General features: G+C 42.1%; 1 protein-coding gene across 5 annotated transcripts in view; it reads left to right on the plus strand.

Annotated features, from left to right (window-relative positions):
- The window catches only part of LOC133521547 (calcium-transporting ATPase sarcoplasmic/endoplasmic reticulum type), a 33,275-nt gene extending 18,656 nt beyond the window's left edge, over positions 1-14,619 (plus strand). For 3 of the 5 annotated variants that reach the window (XM_061856571.1, XM_061856572.1, XM_061856573.1), the window contains exons 3-11: positions 3,608-3,625; positions 4,509-4,591; positions 4,677-6,367; positions 6,446-6,635; positions 7,071-7,218; positions 7,474-7,732; positions 8,948-9,092; positions 9,781-9,990; positions 10,665-12,639. In XM_061856571.1, coding sequence (XP_061712555.1) covers positions 3,608-3,625; positions 4,509-4,591; positions 4,677-6,367; positions 6,446-6,635; positions 7,071-7,218; positions 7,474-7,732; positions 8,948-9,092; positions 9,781-9,990; positions 10,665-10,868 — 2,948 coding nt within the window. In that variant the 3' untranslated portion in view covers positions 10,869-12,639. Of the gene's footprint in view, positions 1-3,607; positions 3,626-4,508; positions 4,592-4,676; positions 6,368-6,445; positions 6,636-7,070; positions 7,219-7,473; positions 7,733-8,947; positions 9,093-9,780; positions 9,991-10,664; positions 12,640-13,760; positions 13,953-13,976 lie in introns of those variants that run through there. The other 2 variants (XM_061856574.1, XM_061856575.1) reach the window with 2 other exon arrangements.
- Positions 14,620-19,348: the final 4,729 nt, after the last annotated feature.

The raw sequence follows: 19,348 nt of genomic DNA on the forward strand, positions 1-19,348 counted from the left end.
CGGTTCGAGTGCATGCATACATATGTATGGGTTTTCAGCAGAGATAAATCTGTTTTGTTAGTTCACCAGAACCTTACATGCTCACGATAAATTGCTTGGGGTTCAACAGGTTTGCTTCATCTTACGTCTAAACAATCCATAAAAGCTCTGACGAGTGTCTTTTATTTTATTGTCAGTTTTGTTGCTTTCAAATGAGTGTGGACTGCGTCACTAAAATTTATTAGTGTAATTATAATGAGAAAACCATCTGCTTGAGGAATTTGCATGATAAATCGTGCAGAAGATATTGTAGATCGGCGCTTCAGAGTGCCTAGGCTGAAATATTATAAAGCGGCCTGTGGGTTTATTTTAGACGGGCTACGTTGGCGTGGCGTTTACGCGCCGACCAACTGACGCGCGAGCACTATGCGATATTCTATTTATTTTACAATACGAATATTTGATGTTCTTTATTGACTGTATCGTGTGATATCCACCTCATTATATTCTTAGAATCCAATTTCACGTGCCTGGCGTTTTTGCTCGAGGTTGTCGCTTGTGTTAACGTTTGTCATTTATTTTTAATCTTCAGTTACTTTCTTGTGTACTTTCACATTTTCGCGTTGGCTGCGAAACTTGTAGGTATAATGTTAAAAACTAGCACGGGTGTGTGAAAGCTCTACCTTTCCATAACTACTTCAGATTGGTACCTACGTTATAATTAGGTAACTGACTGAAACCATTATTATGTTTACCGAAGATCTCTATTATGTAGAGCAAATGCAACCAGCAACAAGGTTGAATTGTTTTGTCTTCGCCCACAACGTCAGTCTAGTAGCCTAGAGCTCCGTTGTTTCGTATTTTGCTTTGTTTCGTGTAATCAGTATATGATTTCAGTATCTTTCCTACTTGCGTGACTCATTTGCGTACGTTGATCTTGAATTTATTATGACCGAGTTCAAAGCTTGTTTTGTTCTAACGTTCTACAAATTACGTAGGTCAGGTGTTCCCAAACTGTGCCGCGGCGCCCTGGTGCGCCGTAGTCAAAAGAGGAGCGCCGGGAGGCAATCCTCACTATGTTACCTATCTAGTATCTACTTCGAATAGCCTCGCTAGGTTAGGGAACCGAGATTAAATTTTAAACTTGAAAGTGCGCCGCGGGCTGAAAAAGATTGGGAAACCCTGACTTGGATCATTCATAGGAGACTAAGATTCTGAGACTTTGGGTCTCTCATAGAACCAAGACATTGTCGGTTTCAACATTCGCTCGTCTTACAACTCTTAAGTGTTTCTTATAATTATCAAGGTGGTTTTACTTAGCACGTCGTTCTACATGAACGACGCGCGTATACCGCCATAACATCAGGAATACCAATTTTACAACGTTGAAATTGGAACAGTTAATCAATAAAAAGTGTCACCTACGGATGTGGCAGTTTTTGATTTGTGTGCCATTGTCAAATCCTCGGCGTTTCACGTCCCCTTGTCTCCCGTCAACGTAATATGATTAAAGCAATCCAATCACGGGTGCATCCACTAGATTGACGCGCTGCAGCGGCCTGTTGATCTTCTACAAGCGCGTCAATTGAGCGAAGGTCGACAGCACACGCCACCTGTCGCTAACTGGGCTTGTTGTCATGACGGACTTTCATACAAATCTAAATTTTTACTTTATTCCGCATAAGGACGTTGTTTTTTTGTTCAATATTAACCATATGACCACATATTAGGTGCATTCAATATTTAACCTATGTAGGTCGATTATTATTTAATTTAGGACAATTCCTGAAATGGCAAGCTTGCGTTTTTTTTTTTGTAAAACTATATATATTTGCGCGAATTGTACGACTTACGATCAGTAAGAGCTTGAATATTCAATTCGCGTAACGTGGCCAAACGTTGAAATACCAGGCGGTCTTCAGGATTTATAGCGAGCCAGAACCTGAAGAACATTATTAAAATTCTTAACCCAAGCAACAGCAGAATAAATAAAGCTAACATAATGTTTTTATGCGGTGCGCTTACCTGCCTCAACTTTATCTTGCTACGAGAATCTACCGAGGAACTTTATACTAATGACCATTAGATCCGAGAAGAGCAAACTTAAACAAAAAATACAGTCAACGACCTTCGTTTAGCATTTCCTATATATACGATAGCGATAACTACGCACGCGGCTAGATTACGAGTTCCATTTATAGTAGATAGTTAAATTTGCATTGTTAAGACAGATCAGCAACCGAAACACGTCCGCCGGCCTTTAGGAAGCGTAACGACGCCGTTGTCTCTACAGTTATAGCATCGCGAAACTATCAACGTTCGGGAATCATTTAATCTTGCCAGACACTTGGCATTTCTAAATTATAAAGCTGCAATGTTGCCTATACATAGGTAAGATAAGATTGCAATTCTAACCCAGAACCCTACTGGCTCTACTTTTCTGACTAGCATAGTATAGGGTTGCTAATGTTGCCATAACTATAGTGATCTAGACGGGGACAAATTTTTTTTTACAGATTTGTTTTGGCGTCAGATGGAGGGGGTGGAAATATAGTCTAGTAGAGCTATTTGAAAAATACATAACCTATTCCTTAGATGGGGCATGTTCTATGACTTTCACACGGAGCAATTTTCTTATTGGCCGGGACACCAACTTTCATACGGCGACATGTCTGGGCGTACGGGGACGTATGGCAACCCTAACATAGTAGAATAGTAAGAATCGCTATTTTCGCTGTATAGTCTTTCGTAGGATTAAGTGTCCCTAAGTCCGCTACTGTGCATTATCGATGAGTTGACTAATTGCTTACATTAGTCTACAAGGAGCTTGCCGGTGCGGCTCTGCCGAGCGTACGCAAATAGACGCACGATTGACTTAGAGCACATTGCCCGATTGTGCCGCGATAAAATCTACCCCGATTAACACACATGTGTCGCAAAATAAATAACACGAGACCTTGTAATGATAATAAGATACGAACTTGTACCTAATAAATAATTGTAATACGTAGTAGATCTTGAGCTAAATTTATGGGTCACTCGTCACGAATGCATGTTGAATTCATTACGCTGTGAACTAAATTAGATTTGAAACTTTGTGATGACGTTATGCGGTACGTAACGAGGTCAACGCTCAGGTCACCGGCCTAACCTAACACTCAATAATAAAGTTAATCTCATCTAAGCCCACGACTGAACGTGCTAAGCCTCAACCTGCAAAGGAATGCCGTTTCTTAATATATTTAGCTAAGTGTCAGTCGCCGCGGCCTCAGTAGAGGCACGTGCGTTTTATTTATTCACCGAATCAGCGATACCTGCGTAGTTTAGTTTCGCATTAGCAACCTGTTTGGGTTGCTGATAGGCGGCAAGGAGAGCGTTATCAGCCCGGCGTGGAAGTATTGACGTAACACATATACTATGCCATGTGCCATGTCCATCAGCCATCGATAGAGCGCTTTGCCGCCGACCGTGCCGCCGAACTATACATACGCCATACCAAAATGTATTTATGTACGATCGTAACTACCGAGATAGATCGCATGCCTGCTCTGACTGGTTTATCGTCTGTTAAATTTACTCCTTTGATGTTTTATTCAAAGCTCTAATTATGTTTTTTCCCTCTTTTCAGAACTGCCCACAGAGGAAGGTAAGCACCGGACGAGTAGAAACACATCTTTATCCTTTAACGCGCTTAGAAGTCGTTTTGGCGTGAATAGCAGACGCGTGAACGTATATCAGTAGTAGGACTTATTACGCATTCATATTGTTTACTGTGGCCTAAGTGAGTCCGCTAAGTTGTAAATTCATACTTGAAGAGTTCGAGCGTAACCGTGCCAAGGGCGTCTGCGACAAATTTTATTTACCTCGGAACCGTGAAATGTGATTAAGCACGTAGTGAAGTCGCCTCGCCGAGATGAGTATTAGTGAACCACCCAGGGAACTGCGAATTATGCTTGTAAAAATACATTTTGCGGTTTCATAAAACTCTAAAATAAAGAACGAATCTGATTCGTTTTATCGACACTAAAATGAAATTGCTATGTTTGATGGTACAGTCGATTAATGTTTGGTCTGTAAAAATGATCAGAACATAGCGAACTGAATCGAACGTATTCATCAGCTCTGTATTGAAGTTTGTAGCAACGAATTTGTTTATGCGGCAATTTCCGTTGCCGAATGCTGAAAAATGCCACAAAAATGTATGTCACTGAAATAGTGATGTATTTTTTCTCGCGGTATCTTGAATCTCGACCTCGTTCCCTTTTGTGGCTATCGCGGTATTGGAAGCCGCTAGTGGCTCTTGAAGCTCTTTTGTTAACTAGAAATATTGGGAAAAACTATACTACGATGTAACTTCAGGACTGACCTTAGAACTGTACGGATAGGAATCCGGCTTTCGTTCAGGTTGAGAGTAAAACCTATAATAAAGGTGGACCGGATGGTAAATGTTATAATAAAGAAAGCCTAAAATCTTCGACCTAAGGTGTAATTTACTTCTGTATGATTAATATCATACTTCTGTATTTCAGGCAAAAGTATATGGCAGTTAGTCCTGGAACAGTTCGATGATCTTTTAGTCAAGATATTGTTGTTAGCTGCTATTATTTCTTTCGTGAGTATTATATTTTGTAACTACATTTGATAACCCTAAAGGGCATAGATAGAGTAATAATTTTACTTACGTTTTTTGTTTCCAGGTATTAGCTTTATTTGAAGAACACGAAGATGCTTTCTCAGCCTTCGTGGAGCCATTCGTTATTTTACTTATTCTTATTGCGAACGCTGTAGTAGGAGTATGGCAGGAAAGAAATGCCGAATCCGCCATCGAAGCTTTAAAAGAATACGAGCCCGAGATGGGTAAAGTAGTCAGAGGCGACAAATCAGGCGTACAGAAGGTGCGTGCGAAAGAGATCGTCCCCGGCGACATCGTCGAGGTCTCCGTCGGCGACAAGATCCCCGCCGACATCCGCCTGGTCAAGATCTACTCCACCACCATCCGTATCGACCAGTCTATCCTGACTGGTGAATCCGTCTCGGTTATCAAGCACACTGACGCCATTCCCGACCCTCGCGCCGTCAACCAGGACAAGAAGAACATCCTCTTCTCCGGCACCAACGTCGCCGCCGGCAAGGCCCGCGGTATCGTCATCGGCACAGGCCTCAACACTGCCATCGGTAAAATCAGAACTGAAATGTCCGAGACCGAGGAGATCAAGACCCCCCTGCAACAGAAACTCGACGAGTTCGGTGAACAGCTGTCCAAGGTCATCTCCGTCATCTGCGTCGCCGTCTGGGCCATCAACATCGGGCACTTCAACGACCCCGCCCACGGAGGCAGCTGGATCAAGGGCGCCGTCTACTACTTCAAGATCGCCGTCGCTCTGGCCGTCGCTGCCATCCCCGAGGGTCTACCCGCCGTCATCACCACCTGTCTCGCTCTGGGCACCAGGCGTATGGCCAAGAAGAACGCTATCGTCAGGTCTCTGCCCTCCGTCGAGACCCTGGGTTGCACCTCCGTTATCTGCTCTGACAAGACCGGTACTCTGACCACCAACCAGATGTCCGTCTCCCGCATGTTCATCTTCGAGAAGATCGAGGGTGGCGACAGCAGCTTCCTGGAGTTCGAAATCACCGGCTCCACCTACGAACCCATCGGCGACGTATACCTGAAGGGCCAGAAAATCAAGGCTTCCGAGTTTGACACCCTCCACGAATTGGGCACCATCTGCGTCATGTGCAACGACTCCGCCATCGACTTCAACGAGTTCAAGCAGGCCTTCGAGAAGGTCGGTGAGGCCACCGAGACTGCCCTGATCGTCCTCGCCGAGAAGATGAACCCCTTCAACGTGCCCAAGACTGGCCTTGACCGCCGCTCGTCCGCCATCGTCGTCCGCCAGGAGATCGAGACCAAGTGGAAGAAGGAGTTCACGCTTGAGTTCTCCCGTGACAGGAAGTCTATGTCCTCGTACTGCACCCCCCTGAAGCCCTCTCGCCTCGGAACCGGCCCTAAGCTCTTCGTTAAGGGCGCCCCTGAGGGCGTGCTGGACCGCTGCACGCACGCTCGCGTCGGAACCGCTAAGGTGCCTCTCAACTCCACCCTGAAGAACCGCATCCTGGACCTCACCCGCCAATACGGTACCGGCCGCGACACCCTCCGCTGCCTGGCCCTCGCCACCTCGGACAACCCGATGAAGCCCGACGAGATGGACCTCGGCGACTCCAGCAAGTTCTACACCTATGAAGTCAACCTCACCTTCGTCGGCGTCGTGGGCATGTTGGACCCTCCCCGTAAGGAGGTGTTTGACTCCATCGTCCGTTGCCGCGCTGCCGGCATCCGCGTAATCGTCATCACCGGCGACAACAAGGCTACCGCTGAGGCTATCTGCAGGTCGGTAGTGTTTATCATTCGTTTGTTTGTTTGCTCAGGGAAACTTGGGTACGTTATAATGTATGGTTGACATTGCAGACGTATCGGCGTGTTCACCGAGGACGAGGACACGACCGGCAAGTCGTACTCGGGCCGCGAGTTCGACGACCTGCCCGTGTCGGAGCAGCGCGCCGCCTGCGCGCGCGCCCGCCTGTTCTCCCGCGTGGAGCCCGCCCACAAGTCCAAGATTGTTGAGTTCCTCCAGAGCATGAACGAGATCTCCGCTATGGTGAGTGAGCTGACATACGAGATAAAAATTGTGATACACGATAACCAGAGGTCGGAAAAGGTGCACTATATTACATTATGCCGTAACATTGGTCAGTTTAGTATGCAGACATTATAATATTAAAGTTAATAACGTTGAAAAGCAACACTAGCAACAACTTAAAGAAATATTTAGTTAGGTAAAACACCAAACCATTTCCGACCTCTAATGATAATCTGGTGGCTCGTGGGTAATATCAGATAGGTGGGGACTCTGATTTTGCTTTAGAATCGTAACTGTTCTTAATGATATTGACAAATAAATCAACCCCTAATCCCTATCAAATTAATCTCATCTTCTATTTAGTTTACTTTAAATCCCTGTTTAGTCTAAATTAAACAAGATGCGACTGACAACACTCCCAACTTTACTCAACTTATTATAACCTCTCCACAGACTGGTGACGGTGTGAACGACGCCCCCGCCCTGAAGAAGGCCGAGATCGGTATCGCCATGGGCTCCGGAACCGCCGTCGCCAAGTCTGCCGCCGAGATGGTGCTCGCTGACGACAACTTCTCATCCATCGTCGCCGCTGTTGAGGAAGGTATGTGCAACGCTAGTAACTTATGTTACAAATAAGCGCCAATGATTTTACTGTTACCAAAAAAGGACAGAAATGTTATGTCGAACTTTATTATTCATTTGCATCTTTTCTAAGATGAAAATCAGCCTTATGCCGTCCTTAATTGTAAGTAGAATTAAGATGCTGTTCTTCACCCACGATCGTTAAGAAACATCAAGAAAGTCGTTCACTTTCATGTGAAAGCTCCGATTACAAAACGAATCATTCTCTCCTTAGGCCGTGCCATCTACAACAACATGAAGCAGTTCATCCGCTACCTGATCTCATCCAACATCGGTGAAGTGGTGTCCATCTTCCTGACGGCCGCGCTGGGCCTGCCCGAGGCGCTGATCCCCGTGCAGCTGCTGTGGGTCAACCTGGTCACGGACGGCCTGCCCGCCACGGCCCTCGGCTTCAACCCCCCCGACCTGGACATCATGGACAAGCCCCCCCGCAAGGCTGATGAGGGTCTCATCTCTGGCTGGCTGTTCTTCAGGTAACGTAAAAAATACATTTATGTGAACCCCAGTTTAAGATTATGTCTCAGAGCTGTAAATAATCAATAGAATGAGGCGTTGGAAGCGGTTATTTGATATTAGTTCATTGGTGAATCAACTTTTTTTGTTTTATTATCCTGTCCCGTTGTCCAAGGGACAACAGTGGCACAGTTTGTTTGAAGAGACGTTGTATGCCGTTCTATTAACATGCTTAGTAGGGGGCCCGTTATGGACATTGGTTATAACGACCACAAAAACATTTAAGTACCATAAAATCAGTATTTCAATGAACTTTTGTCCCCTGGACAACTAATCGTAACCATGGCAACGAGTGACGCTAAAAAGTTGATTCTCCCATACATGTAATTGTATACATCATGGTGACGCGACTGTATGTATCATCGATTGGGATTATCTACTGCTAATCATTATTCTAATACTCGTCTTATATTTTTTTCTGAAACTGCCCACACTTTAACATATCTGCATCGGCTACAGTTTATCACACACTTTGCTTTCACAGCGATTATGGAAAAAGTATCCCAGAAACAAATTAAACAAACAAAAGTCTAAATTATATTTAAATTATCGTGGCCTCTTCGTATCCTCATAACTAGGAGTCGTAACTTCATCCGTCGTAACATATCCAGACGCAACCATAAAATGCCATATCAAACTCAACTCCAAATCATCCTAGTAATTAGTATTTTATGCAATCGTGATATAATAGACAGCTTTTCAGTCGAGTACCGTGGTTAGGTTAGGTTAAGGTACGGTCACCTCTGAAAATATCGATACGGACAAAGTGCCAAAAAATATGTATACACTACTCTAATATATATGACCCATAGGGTCGTGTATACATATTTTTGGCACTTCGATAGTGTCGATGTTTTCAGATGTACGAGATTGAAAAGCTTGACTATATCACTATTGTATACAATACTTTTTCTACAAGTCATCTTAAATATATTTTTTTAACTAAAAAACCTAAATAATTAATGAAAACTTGTAAGTATCTCAGTAAACAAAAATTTAGTACAAAATACTTAAATATATATTATGGTTTGGAGCCTATACATGAAAAGTACACAATTATATTTTGGTATATGAAGTCTTAATTCAACAATTACAGTCGACGAGTAGAAAAAATACGTTTCATTTTCAACGGTCCTCAAGAATATGTGAATTTGAACCTAGGTATCCTTGTTCAGGTACATGGCTATCGGCGGCTACGTCGGCGCCGCGACCGTGGGCGCCGCGTCGTGGTGGTTCATGTACTCGCCGTACGGGCCGCAGATGACCTACTGGCAGCTCACCCACCACCTGCAGTGCCTCGGCGGCGGCGACGACTGGAAGGTAACCTTTACATTCGTTTACCCTTTTACTGCCATAGACGTCAACTGGCGTGCGACGCTATAGCCCAATATCTACCTTATACGATTACTATTATTAATACATTGTGTTTGAATTATATTATAAATTACCTTAAACTACATGAACAACAACACACATGCAACTAATATTAAAATTAAAACATAAAAACAAGTTTTACGATGACGCATCGCGCACGACACGCGCGAACTCGAAGAGAATTGTTGCTATAACTAGGGTAAACTTACCTTACAGTAGCTTAACATAGTCTATGTTTTGTTCAAACAAATATTGTAAAAAAAATATTAAATTAATTTTGATAACAAATAAAACACTGTGTTATCTTATACAGCCGATTACAATTTGATAGCTGCAAATAAAGTTATTTTTAGTTAAATGTGTAAACAAACAACTTAATCGAAAAGGGACATTTTGTTAGTTTTGTTACACTAAAAATTCAAAATTTTAAGTAGATCTTATCACCTTTAAATGAATTTGATGATTTTATTTCTAAAATTATATTCTTTTCTTTTTCCCAATTTTACATCAGCTACAAGTTGCAGCTGGCCTCAACAGTAATATTTTGAAGTGACATTAGTTGTGATATTTGTCAATGTTCATTAAGTACGTAGAAAAAAACTAAGTTCGTAAACGTTCATACGTTAATTCCCAGGGCATCGACTGCAAGATCTTCACTGACCCTCACCCTATGACCATGGCGCTGTCCGTGCTGGTGACCATCGAGATGTTGAACGCCATGAACTCGCTGTCGGAGAACCAGTCGCTGGTCACCATGCCGCCCTGGTCCAACCTGTGGCTGGTCGGCTCCATGGCGCTCTCCTTCACCCTGCACTTCGTCATCCTCTACGTCGAGGTCCTCTCGGTGAGTCGCGTCTTCGACATTCCTATTACCTGACACCTATATATTTAACTGACTATTGGACAAATAATCAGGTTATCATTTAGAGACACTTTAAGTTGGCATAAATTGGTTAAAGTAAATGAACACCACAAGCCCTCAGGAAATTGTCATATACGCACCCATGCCACCATGACCGGATGGCCGAGGGGTCTAGGCATCTGTCGCATAAACAGAGGACGATGGTTCAATTCCAGCTCCAGGCCTTAGTCATTTTTTCCTTCGTATATGACATTTATTTCGGTAAATTGATGCATGATGAATACACCTACTTCCAGAGCATTCATATTAATTTAGTGAAAGTTTACCCACATTCAATCTTTACCGCAATTAGAAAAATAAAACGATCATGTGTATAATGTACATGTAAGACACTTGAACGAGACCTTTGTAAATTACTGACCATTTAACTCTCCAATAATATTTGATGCTCGTATTTTAGTAACCAGAGCCAGATCTAATTCATATGCGTAATCATTTTACCCTTTTATATTCAAACATACTATGTTACTCTTCCTAATTTAAACGCACAGACCCCTACGTATTGCTACCTTTAGAATCTGTTCGGCAAAGACGACGAACGGTTCGCCGAATGTGCCCGTAAGTAACGCTAACCGTTGTCGGTGGCGCGTGCGCAGGCCGTGTTCCAGGTGACGCCGCTGTCCATCGACGAGTGGTTGACGGTGATGAAGTTCTCGATACCCGTGGTGCTGCTGGACGAGGTGCTCAAGTTCGTCGCGCGCAAGATCTCCGACGGTGAGCACAACTGGCTCGACGGCATGCAGTGGATTGTGCTCATGTGGGCCGTGTTCTTCGGCCTGCTCATCTACGGCCCTCTATAGGCCGCGTGTGCCCCCCGTGTGCCCCCGTGCCCAGTGCCCGTGCCCCCCGTGCACACGTAACCTCCCGACCGACTGAAAACGCACGCCACCCATTACTACCGCTGCATTCTTATTCCATTCGCCCCTTTTGGGTACTAGCCGAAACCAGTCAATCAAAATGCATTGGGACGGATATTCCGAACTATTTTTTATCTAAAACTTTTACAGTTACAGCCACCAATTGATTTGTGGTTTTAGACTGGCCTCACCTAGTACTTAGTTATTTGTATAAATATTGAACGGTTTTGTAATATAAAAGTGGGTAGCGCGCGGATTCCTACTGTGGAACCCTCGGACACTGAGCTCGGCTCACCACAGTACCTAACAGTTTGATTGAATGCTAATCCCAGCACCGAGTGGATTGACCAGTGCACGGTATCGGAGACGGACGAGGCGGACGTTGTAGTGTCGGTACCGTGTCATACACGTACATGTACAGTGTGTACAGCCTGCCGGCGGGCGCCCCGAGCGAAGCGAAGCGTTAGATATGTGCGAGACAATAAACTAGTTTGGAGCTACACGAGGAACCATTTTACTTTCCTCTCCGAGTGAAGTGGCTGTGAACACCTTCATTGTAATTAACAACACCAAATATTGGTTTACTGATTTAAAAATATGAGTTAGTATTTTAGCATTTTAATGTATGATTATAATCTTTGTGCTGTGTAAGAAAGCTCCTTTTTGAAAATATCTCAGCTCGCACGCGGCTCAGTACATTGTCCCTGTGGACTGCAGACATAATTATATTCAACTTTACTATAATATAGTAATGTGCATTGTTAGCCTAGTGTAAATTATTGTAAGTGTAGGGTTAGGGTCGTGGTAACACTACGTGCTCAGGGGAAGTATATTCGTGCAAGGAACTCTCTCTGTCCTGTCACCTATTTGCTCGCTTGTTAACATTTATTAATGCATTTCTCTATTCTTACTTCAGATTGTATTCCAGAACGCATTTTGCCGCTGATTTTGTAACCATTATGATAACATGAATGTTTTGATCTGTTTATTTAACCCACCACTGACATTTATTTCAAATAATAATTTGTGATAACTTTAAATTTTTTTTTAATACAAAAAGACACGAGAGTAAAGTTTACCTTAATGCCACGTTGTGAATACTTAGCTTACTTCAGTGTTAATGTATTTCGAATTTCAAGTTCCATAAGTATGATAGTTATTACAAATTAATATTGGATGAGACTTGAAGCAATATAGTTGATGTATGTACGAACGTTTGATGCTAAGGTTCAATTTGGTACTTTATACTTTACGATTATACAATGAATTAATTTAAGTTTTTTTTTTAATAACTAATTCGATTTCTAGCGAGACATAATACTATTTTAAGTTTATCCCAGAAAATCTAAATTTATGTTATGGTACAAGCTCCGTACGTACATAAGTATACATTATATATACTACTAGCGTAATTAATCCCGCATGTGTACATTGCATGGTATCTATACGAATTAAACGAGTGCAGTTTGGTGTGAAGTTAACTATGTTATTTATTACTGTTATTGAAATATTTCAACACTATTTATGAGGTAAGAGACCGACAACCAATATTGAATTTAATGAACATTCTGTCTGTACACTGCACAACGACTGAAGGCATGCCCCGTGTGCCCCAACCTCCTCCAACTTTACAGTTACACAAATTAACTACTTATTTAAAATGTACAGTCGTTTATACATATTTTACATTGATTAAAAATTGTCGAGAATTAAACTTTGAATTATTTTCCCTGTGTTGTGACACCCCATGCACTACACTATCCCAGTAGCGATATTTGTACCTGTGTGTAATTAAAATCTCAAATGATGAGGATTAGAAACTTTGTCAGACCCTGCATCGATATTTTGAACTTGAGTGTTCTAAAGACCCAAGTAAAGAAAACCAGAGTAAATATCACACGCTTAGGCCCATAATTTTTTGAACACATTTTCGACGAAGTACTTCGGCATTTTGATGATAATTTTGATCGTTTGTTGGAGATTGCAGACTACTACCGAATAACCAGGAATATCATCAACATGTAGACACTTCATCAAAAAGTTGTCCAAAGAAATTAGACGCTCGAAACGCCCGTGATATTAACCGGATTGACCCACCAACATTCATAACATCACTACAAATAACCTGTGTTGTGTTATCCGTCTAACCCTGATTGTACTAAAAGTTTTGCAAAGCGTGTGGAAATTGCTTATTGGCTCAAACATTTATTCCAAATTTCAATTGTACTTTATTTTGTTGATTCCCAAAATCGAATATTTGAATTATTTCAACTAAACATGAACAATGAAGCAATCGTGACCAAAGAGAGACCATTTAACCCTTTGAAGGCTCTACGTCATAAACATAAACTATACTACCACGCCAAAGGCTACGGGCGTGAGAAAGCTAATGTAAACCTTACTTGAAAATGTGAAGGTTACTTTGACAGCGTACGCCAATAACACCTGTAGGTGCCCGTGGCGCTGTTGTCTCGACTAGTTACGACGCCTTTAGGTGTTCTTTGCGTTCAAAAGGTTAAATATTGTTATTTTGACTGTCTATAGGTTTCACTTCCCTGTTCTTCATTGTTCTATTTTCCAAATTTTGATAAGTCTACTGAAGCAAATTCGTATTCTATTAAACTGATTAAAATTAAATTATTCTACCCATGGCTCAAGGAATATGTGGGAATTTATTTATTTGAGTACACATGGTTCCTGGGGCCAAATGAGGGTAGTTGCAAAACTTTTACAGCGCGCGGCTGCCCGCCCTGACGGGTCGGGTGGGCCGCGCGGCGTTGTCGTCCCGTGTCGTATGCACCCCGCATGCACTAACGTCGTGTTGTCTGCCCCCAGCCCAGCCACACGTGAAGGTGCAGTAAACGCCACACGCCGCCGCAGCGCCTGCACGCACAAATCCATGAACACTCATTGTTTGTTGTGATCCCGCAGTGAAACTACACATTTAAAGTTAAATTCGACACGGTTGTGATCTCTGCACAAAATATTAAGTCGAGTGAGTCGGCCGCCGCACCCGTCCGAGCGCACACTAACGCTAACGTTGTTTTGCAGCGAACGAGCAAGTCATTGACAAGTGGTAAACGCCACCGATTCGTAGTTCCTCACCCGCTTCTCTCTGCCACTTCTACCGCTCTCGTCTCCCGTTGTAATAACCGATTGGCTTTTAGATGTGTATAAATGGAAGTCGCGTTGTCACTCTAGCCGGCAAGTAGGTCTGCTGAGTAGGCACAGGACACAGGACGGGCGGCAGCGGCGGGCGCGGACGGCGGCGCGGGCGCTACTTCACGCCCGCTACGATCTACTTCATCAGAGAGGACTTATGTTGTTCATAATGTGTATATACTATACAGTATGCTTAGGAGGTTTATTCAATTTGTTAAATTACGTCGTTCTATTATTAAAGACTACATGGTGCCCGTCGACAACAACAGTGCGATAGACAATGTGTACTTAAGTTGACAGCATTCTCATTATTAATTTATTGTTATATTTTTATTATCTTTTAACCTAGTTTGCTTATCTAGAGCTAAGTCTATGTTCGTCTATTAGTGCTGAAGCATCGACGAGCAATATGGTGTCTGGGAAGGATATACATTTGTCCAGTGTTTGATGGACGTAATTAAGTCCAAAAAATTAAACATACCTGTACATTTTAATGTATTATTGTTTTGTACAATAAATCGTTATAAAACCACCTATGTTTCATTTGGTAACCAACCCTTACAAACTGGTATAATAAGTACCCCATGTAAATCATCTAACATGTGGGTAGTTGTTCCGCTGCTTTCGCTTACCGAAGTGGATTTTTGCCCCCGTTATATACTATAATTCTTTGTCCTCTTATCGATATCGATCCCGATATATTAATCTTAATCTGGCATCACTGGATCCCAGATTCTGAGATAAGGGTGCGAATACAAACCTACCTACCCTACAGATTCATTGATTGTCTGTCTGTGATAGTCATCTTTTGTCAACCGCCATCACCATTAACATGAGCCAATTTGACTTATAATTTTGCACATCTTATACAATTAATGAATCTCTCTATCTAATATATACGCTGGCGTAATCTCCAGATATACAAGTCGTCTGTGTTTTTACCTTGCATAGTTAACATTACCTATAGGGACCGTGCGCGTTGGAGGGTCTGCCATCTTGTGGTCTGAATCGGAACCATAAACAGGCACATTTACACGTCAAGTGCTTTCTTGTGCATAGTAGGTTCTGCCATCTTGTGGGCTACATCGGAACAAAAAACATCACATTTACGCCTCGCGCCAAAAATCTGACGGCTCCTGTGCTGCCTCCTATAGTTCATGCACGCTCCCTATGATGTTTAATTTCGGGCACCGATTTCTAGCTCCTGTTTCTTCCTAGCCTAGCTAGACCATGGTGCCCTGGGGTCAATCATGTTTTTTTTTTTGATGCCGGAATTCATGAGTTCATTTCATCAGGTACAGTTTATATAGACACAAAGCTTAGGTTTCGGGTCCAGAGCAATGGACACCGATCACTTTGTGAAGAGCAGCTGCGCATTATAAAAAAACACATTCCGTAAGGACTCGCTTATAAGTGTACTTTTGTACTGAGACTGACTGAAAAAACACGTTCGTACTCGTAAGTTTCGGCGAAAATACAATAGAAAATAATTATGCATTACATCTGGACACGAGCTCCGAATATTCAAAATGACTGTGACGATGGCTTATATAATGAAAGCAATGTTTTTAAATGCAGTAGAGGAGAATTTTGTTGTCTGCCTCTCTGTCACTGTTTTATACTCAAGCGGTAGATGCCAATAAAAGACCGATGTGGTAGATCTTCGGGAGCACGCTCAGGAGTAAAGAGAGGCGGTAACACTGATGCAGCTACGCTGTGCGAGCGAGATAACGCTATAAACATGCCGTCGCCATCACGTACATATGGGAGCAGCCAAACTGTTCACAAATTTTAATATATGAACATAGCCTCTATTGTTTATTGCACAACAATATAACAAATAAATTACAAATGGCGAACTTAATGTCTAAATTCATTCTCTACCAGTCAACCATCACCTTTTGTCCGGGTCTACCTAAAACGTAGTCTGACTAATTCGCGTTATGCCTAGACCAACCGAGAAATAGTCGCACTGAGACTTAGCTTAGGCCTAATGAGTTTTTGTCCAAATGCGAATCTGGCACAAGAAGATTTAGGCCTCTTGCATTATTGTCGAAAAACGAATCTGGCACAGAGAGACTTACACTTATGTATTAAGTTTGTATCCAAAAGCGAATCTAGTGTTACTTCTATAATAGATTTTTTCTAATAATTTCTTTTCCAAAAACATTTCCTCTTAAACGCAACTAGACGGAGCCCCGCTTTACGGGGCTCCTATTTCTGGGTAGTGTGCCCTCCGGGCATCTGAAGCTACCTAACGAACCTAACCTACCTAACTATTAACCTGACTAATTGTGACTTCCCTGAAAACATTACACTTTGGGGGGCGACTAGGTAATTAGGCGTATCGCGAAATGGACAAACAACTACTTAATAGGTAATATAAGTAATAGGTCAATAGAGATTTAGACGAATAGCGAATTTCAAATGAAGTTTTGTCATAACGCGAATTAGTCAGACTACGTTTTAGGCAGACCCGGACAAAAGGAACCATCAGGCTAAACAAAACAGTAGTAGGTCCAGGCATGAAATATCAAGGCTATGGAGTGTTGAATTAAAAGGAGTAAAATCTCTTACTGTAAGTGTGATGTGACACTACTGTGTTTATTATAGACCGCGGGCCAGGTGCATATTTCGGCAGTCATCACCTCCCGGCTGATACTTTGTCATGCTAGTTTAAGATAAAATACACACGGATGACAGGCTACGACAGATATATATATTTAAATAAACATTACAGAATTATAGACAATCATCTAATATATAACCTTTTTGTTATTATTCCAACACTCCCACTTAACAAAAACAAACTTATTAAAAACTTCTACTTCTCATACAAGAATAAACTTGGGAGTATAAATTAATACCTACTGCACTGCTTAACACGTAGATAAACCCAACAGCTTTATAAATTTATAATGTTTGTTGGCCACCAAGCCTTTTGTCAGAATATCTGCGGGCATTTCTAGTGTTGGCAGATATTGCAATTTAATATTGCTTTTAACAATGTTTTCCCTTAGGAAATGGTACCGCACATCAATGTGCTTGGACCTTTTGTGGAATATGGGATTGGCTGCAAGCTTCTGAGCTGACTGATTATCATTGAACACAACAGAACTATAGTATAATCATTATGAGTTATCTCATATTGCAGACGTTTAAGATAAATAGCTTCTTTACAGCAATCAGCTAGCCCCATATATTCAGCTTCGGTGCTGGATAAGGCCACTGTACTTTGCTTTTGTGTTTCCCATGAAACAGCACATCCTGAAAGCTCGAAAAAATATCCAGTATATGACTTACGATCTAAGGTATTGCTGGCCCAATCAGCATCTACATAGGCTTGCTGATGTGCATTGCCATCCTTTGAATATCTTAAACGCAAGTCTTTGGTTAGCTTTAAATACTTAAGAACACGTTTTGCATAAGGCCAATGTTCTTCTGTGTAACATGTATTGAACTGGCTTAAATAATTAACTGAAAATACAATGTCCGGTCTTGTAAGAACAGCTAAATACATCATACTACCTATCAGTTGCTGATATGGCAAGGTCTTGTCGCAAACTTCACTTTTACTTGCATTCAGTTTAGGCTCAATAGGAGTCGCTGCTGTCTTACAATCAACTACATTAAATTTATCGAGAACCTGCTCTATATATCTTTCTTGATCAATGGTAATAACTCCGTTGTCCTGATCGTGGTTAACTCGCATGCCTAAACATTGCTTAATAGATCCTAAATCCTTAATTTTGAAATTTGTTGTCAATTCTTTTTTCAAACTGTTCATTTCATTTTGACTATCTGAAAATATGAAAAAATCGTCTACATACAACAATATCACAGTTTTAGAATGTTCATTAATTTTGGTAAACATGCACGGTTCCAACGATGACTTTTTGTAACCGATCGATTGTAAAGAATTGTCAACCCTTTCATACCATGCTCTGGATGACTGTTTTAAACCGTAAATCGCTTTGGTTAATTTTAAAACCTTGCTGTCATCGTCACACTCTAAACCTACAGGTTTTTGCATATATATTTTCTCCGACAAATAACCATTAAGAAATGCAGTTGTCACATCTAAGTGACATGTACTTAGATTTAATTTGACAGCTAATGCAAACATTAATCTTAAAGTTGAATGGCGCAAAACAGGAGAGAAGGTTTCCTCGAAATCAATGCCTGGCCTTTGGGTGAAGCCCTTAGCCACTAGTCTGGCTCTATACCGAATGCTGTTATCTGCATTTTGTTTCTTTTTAAAAACCCACTTACATTTTACTATAGCACCATCATCTGGAGCGTTAACTAACTCCCAAGCATTGTTATCATCGAAAGCCTTCAGTTCCTCTGCCATAGCACGCTTCCACTGCAAACTCTCAGGTCCATAAAGTGCATCATTGAGACTTACCTCACTACACGGATCATTATCGCTTACATTTTCACCAGTAGCGCACCAGCCGTATCTGTTAGGTGCCTTCCGCACGCGCTTAGATGACGTAGCTTCAGTGATCGTTCGCTGCGCTGCTTCAACAACTCTCTCGTCTTCGACTGCTGCACCAGTCTTTTCTAGCGCTGTCATAGGCTCAATCTGAATTTCAGCTTGTTTGTCCTTTTTAGTTTCTGGCTCTGTGCTTTTCGTGGCTTCTGGCATCGCTCCCACTGTTTTTGGACTCTCTTCGAACTCTATATCTTTGCTGATTACGAAGTCTAACGAGTTATCATCGATTGTGATCTGAACCTCGCTTCTGAGTCCTTCTTCAATCACAACAATGTCTCTACTCGTTGTTATCTGATTGGACTGTGGATTATAAACTCGATATCCTTTTACATTGTCTGGGTAGCCCACCAAGATGCACTGGATAGCCTTTTTGTCAAACTTAAGCCTCTTCTCCTTTGGCACGTGTACCATGACTTTACTCCCAAATATCCGCAGATGGCTAACATCAGGTTTCTTGCCAGTCCATAGCTCATAAGGAGTCTTGTCATCTGTACCCGATACAACTGATCTGTTCCGCAGATAAACAGCTGTGTTGACAGCTTCTGCCCAATATTTCTTGGATAGATCCGCGTCATACAGCATGCACTTGGCTTTTTCTACAATCGTACGGTTCATACGCTCACAAAGCCCGTTTTGATTTGGACTGTACGGATTCGTTTTGTGATGGATGATTCCGGCGTCTTTCAGGTACTTTTCAAACTCCTTCCCACAGAATTCCATCCCGTTATCTGTCCTAAAAATACGAACCTTTCTGCCGGTCTGG

The sequence above is a fragment of the Cydia pomonella genome, chromosome 9, assembly GCF_033807575.1.
Source record: "Cydia pomonella isolate Wapato2018A chromosome 9, ilCydPomo1, whole genome shotgun sequence".
NCBI classification, from domain to species: Eukaryota; Metazoa; Arthropoda; class Insecta; order Lepidoptera; family Tortricidae; genus Cydia; species Cydia pomonella.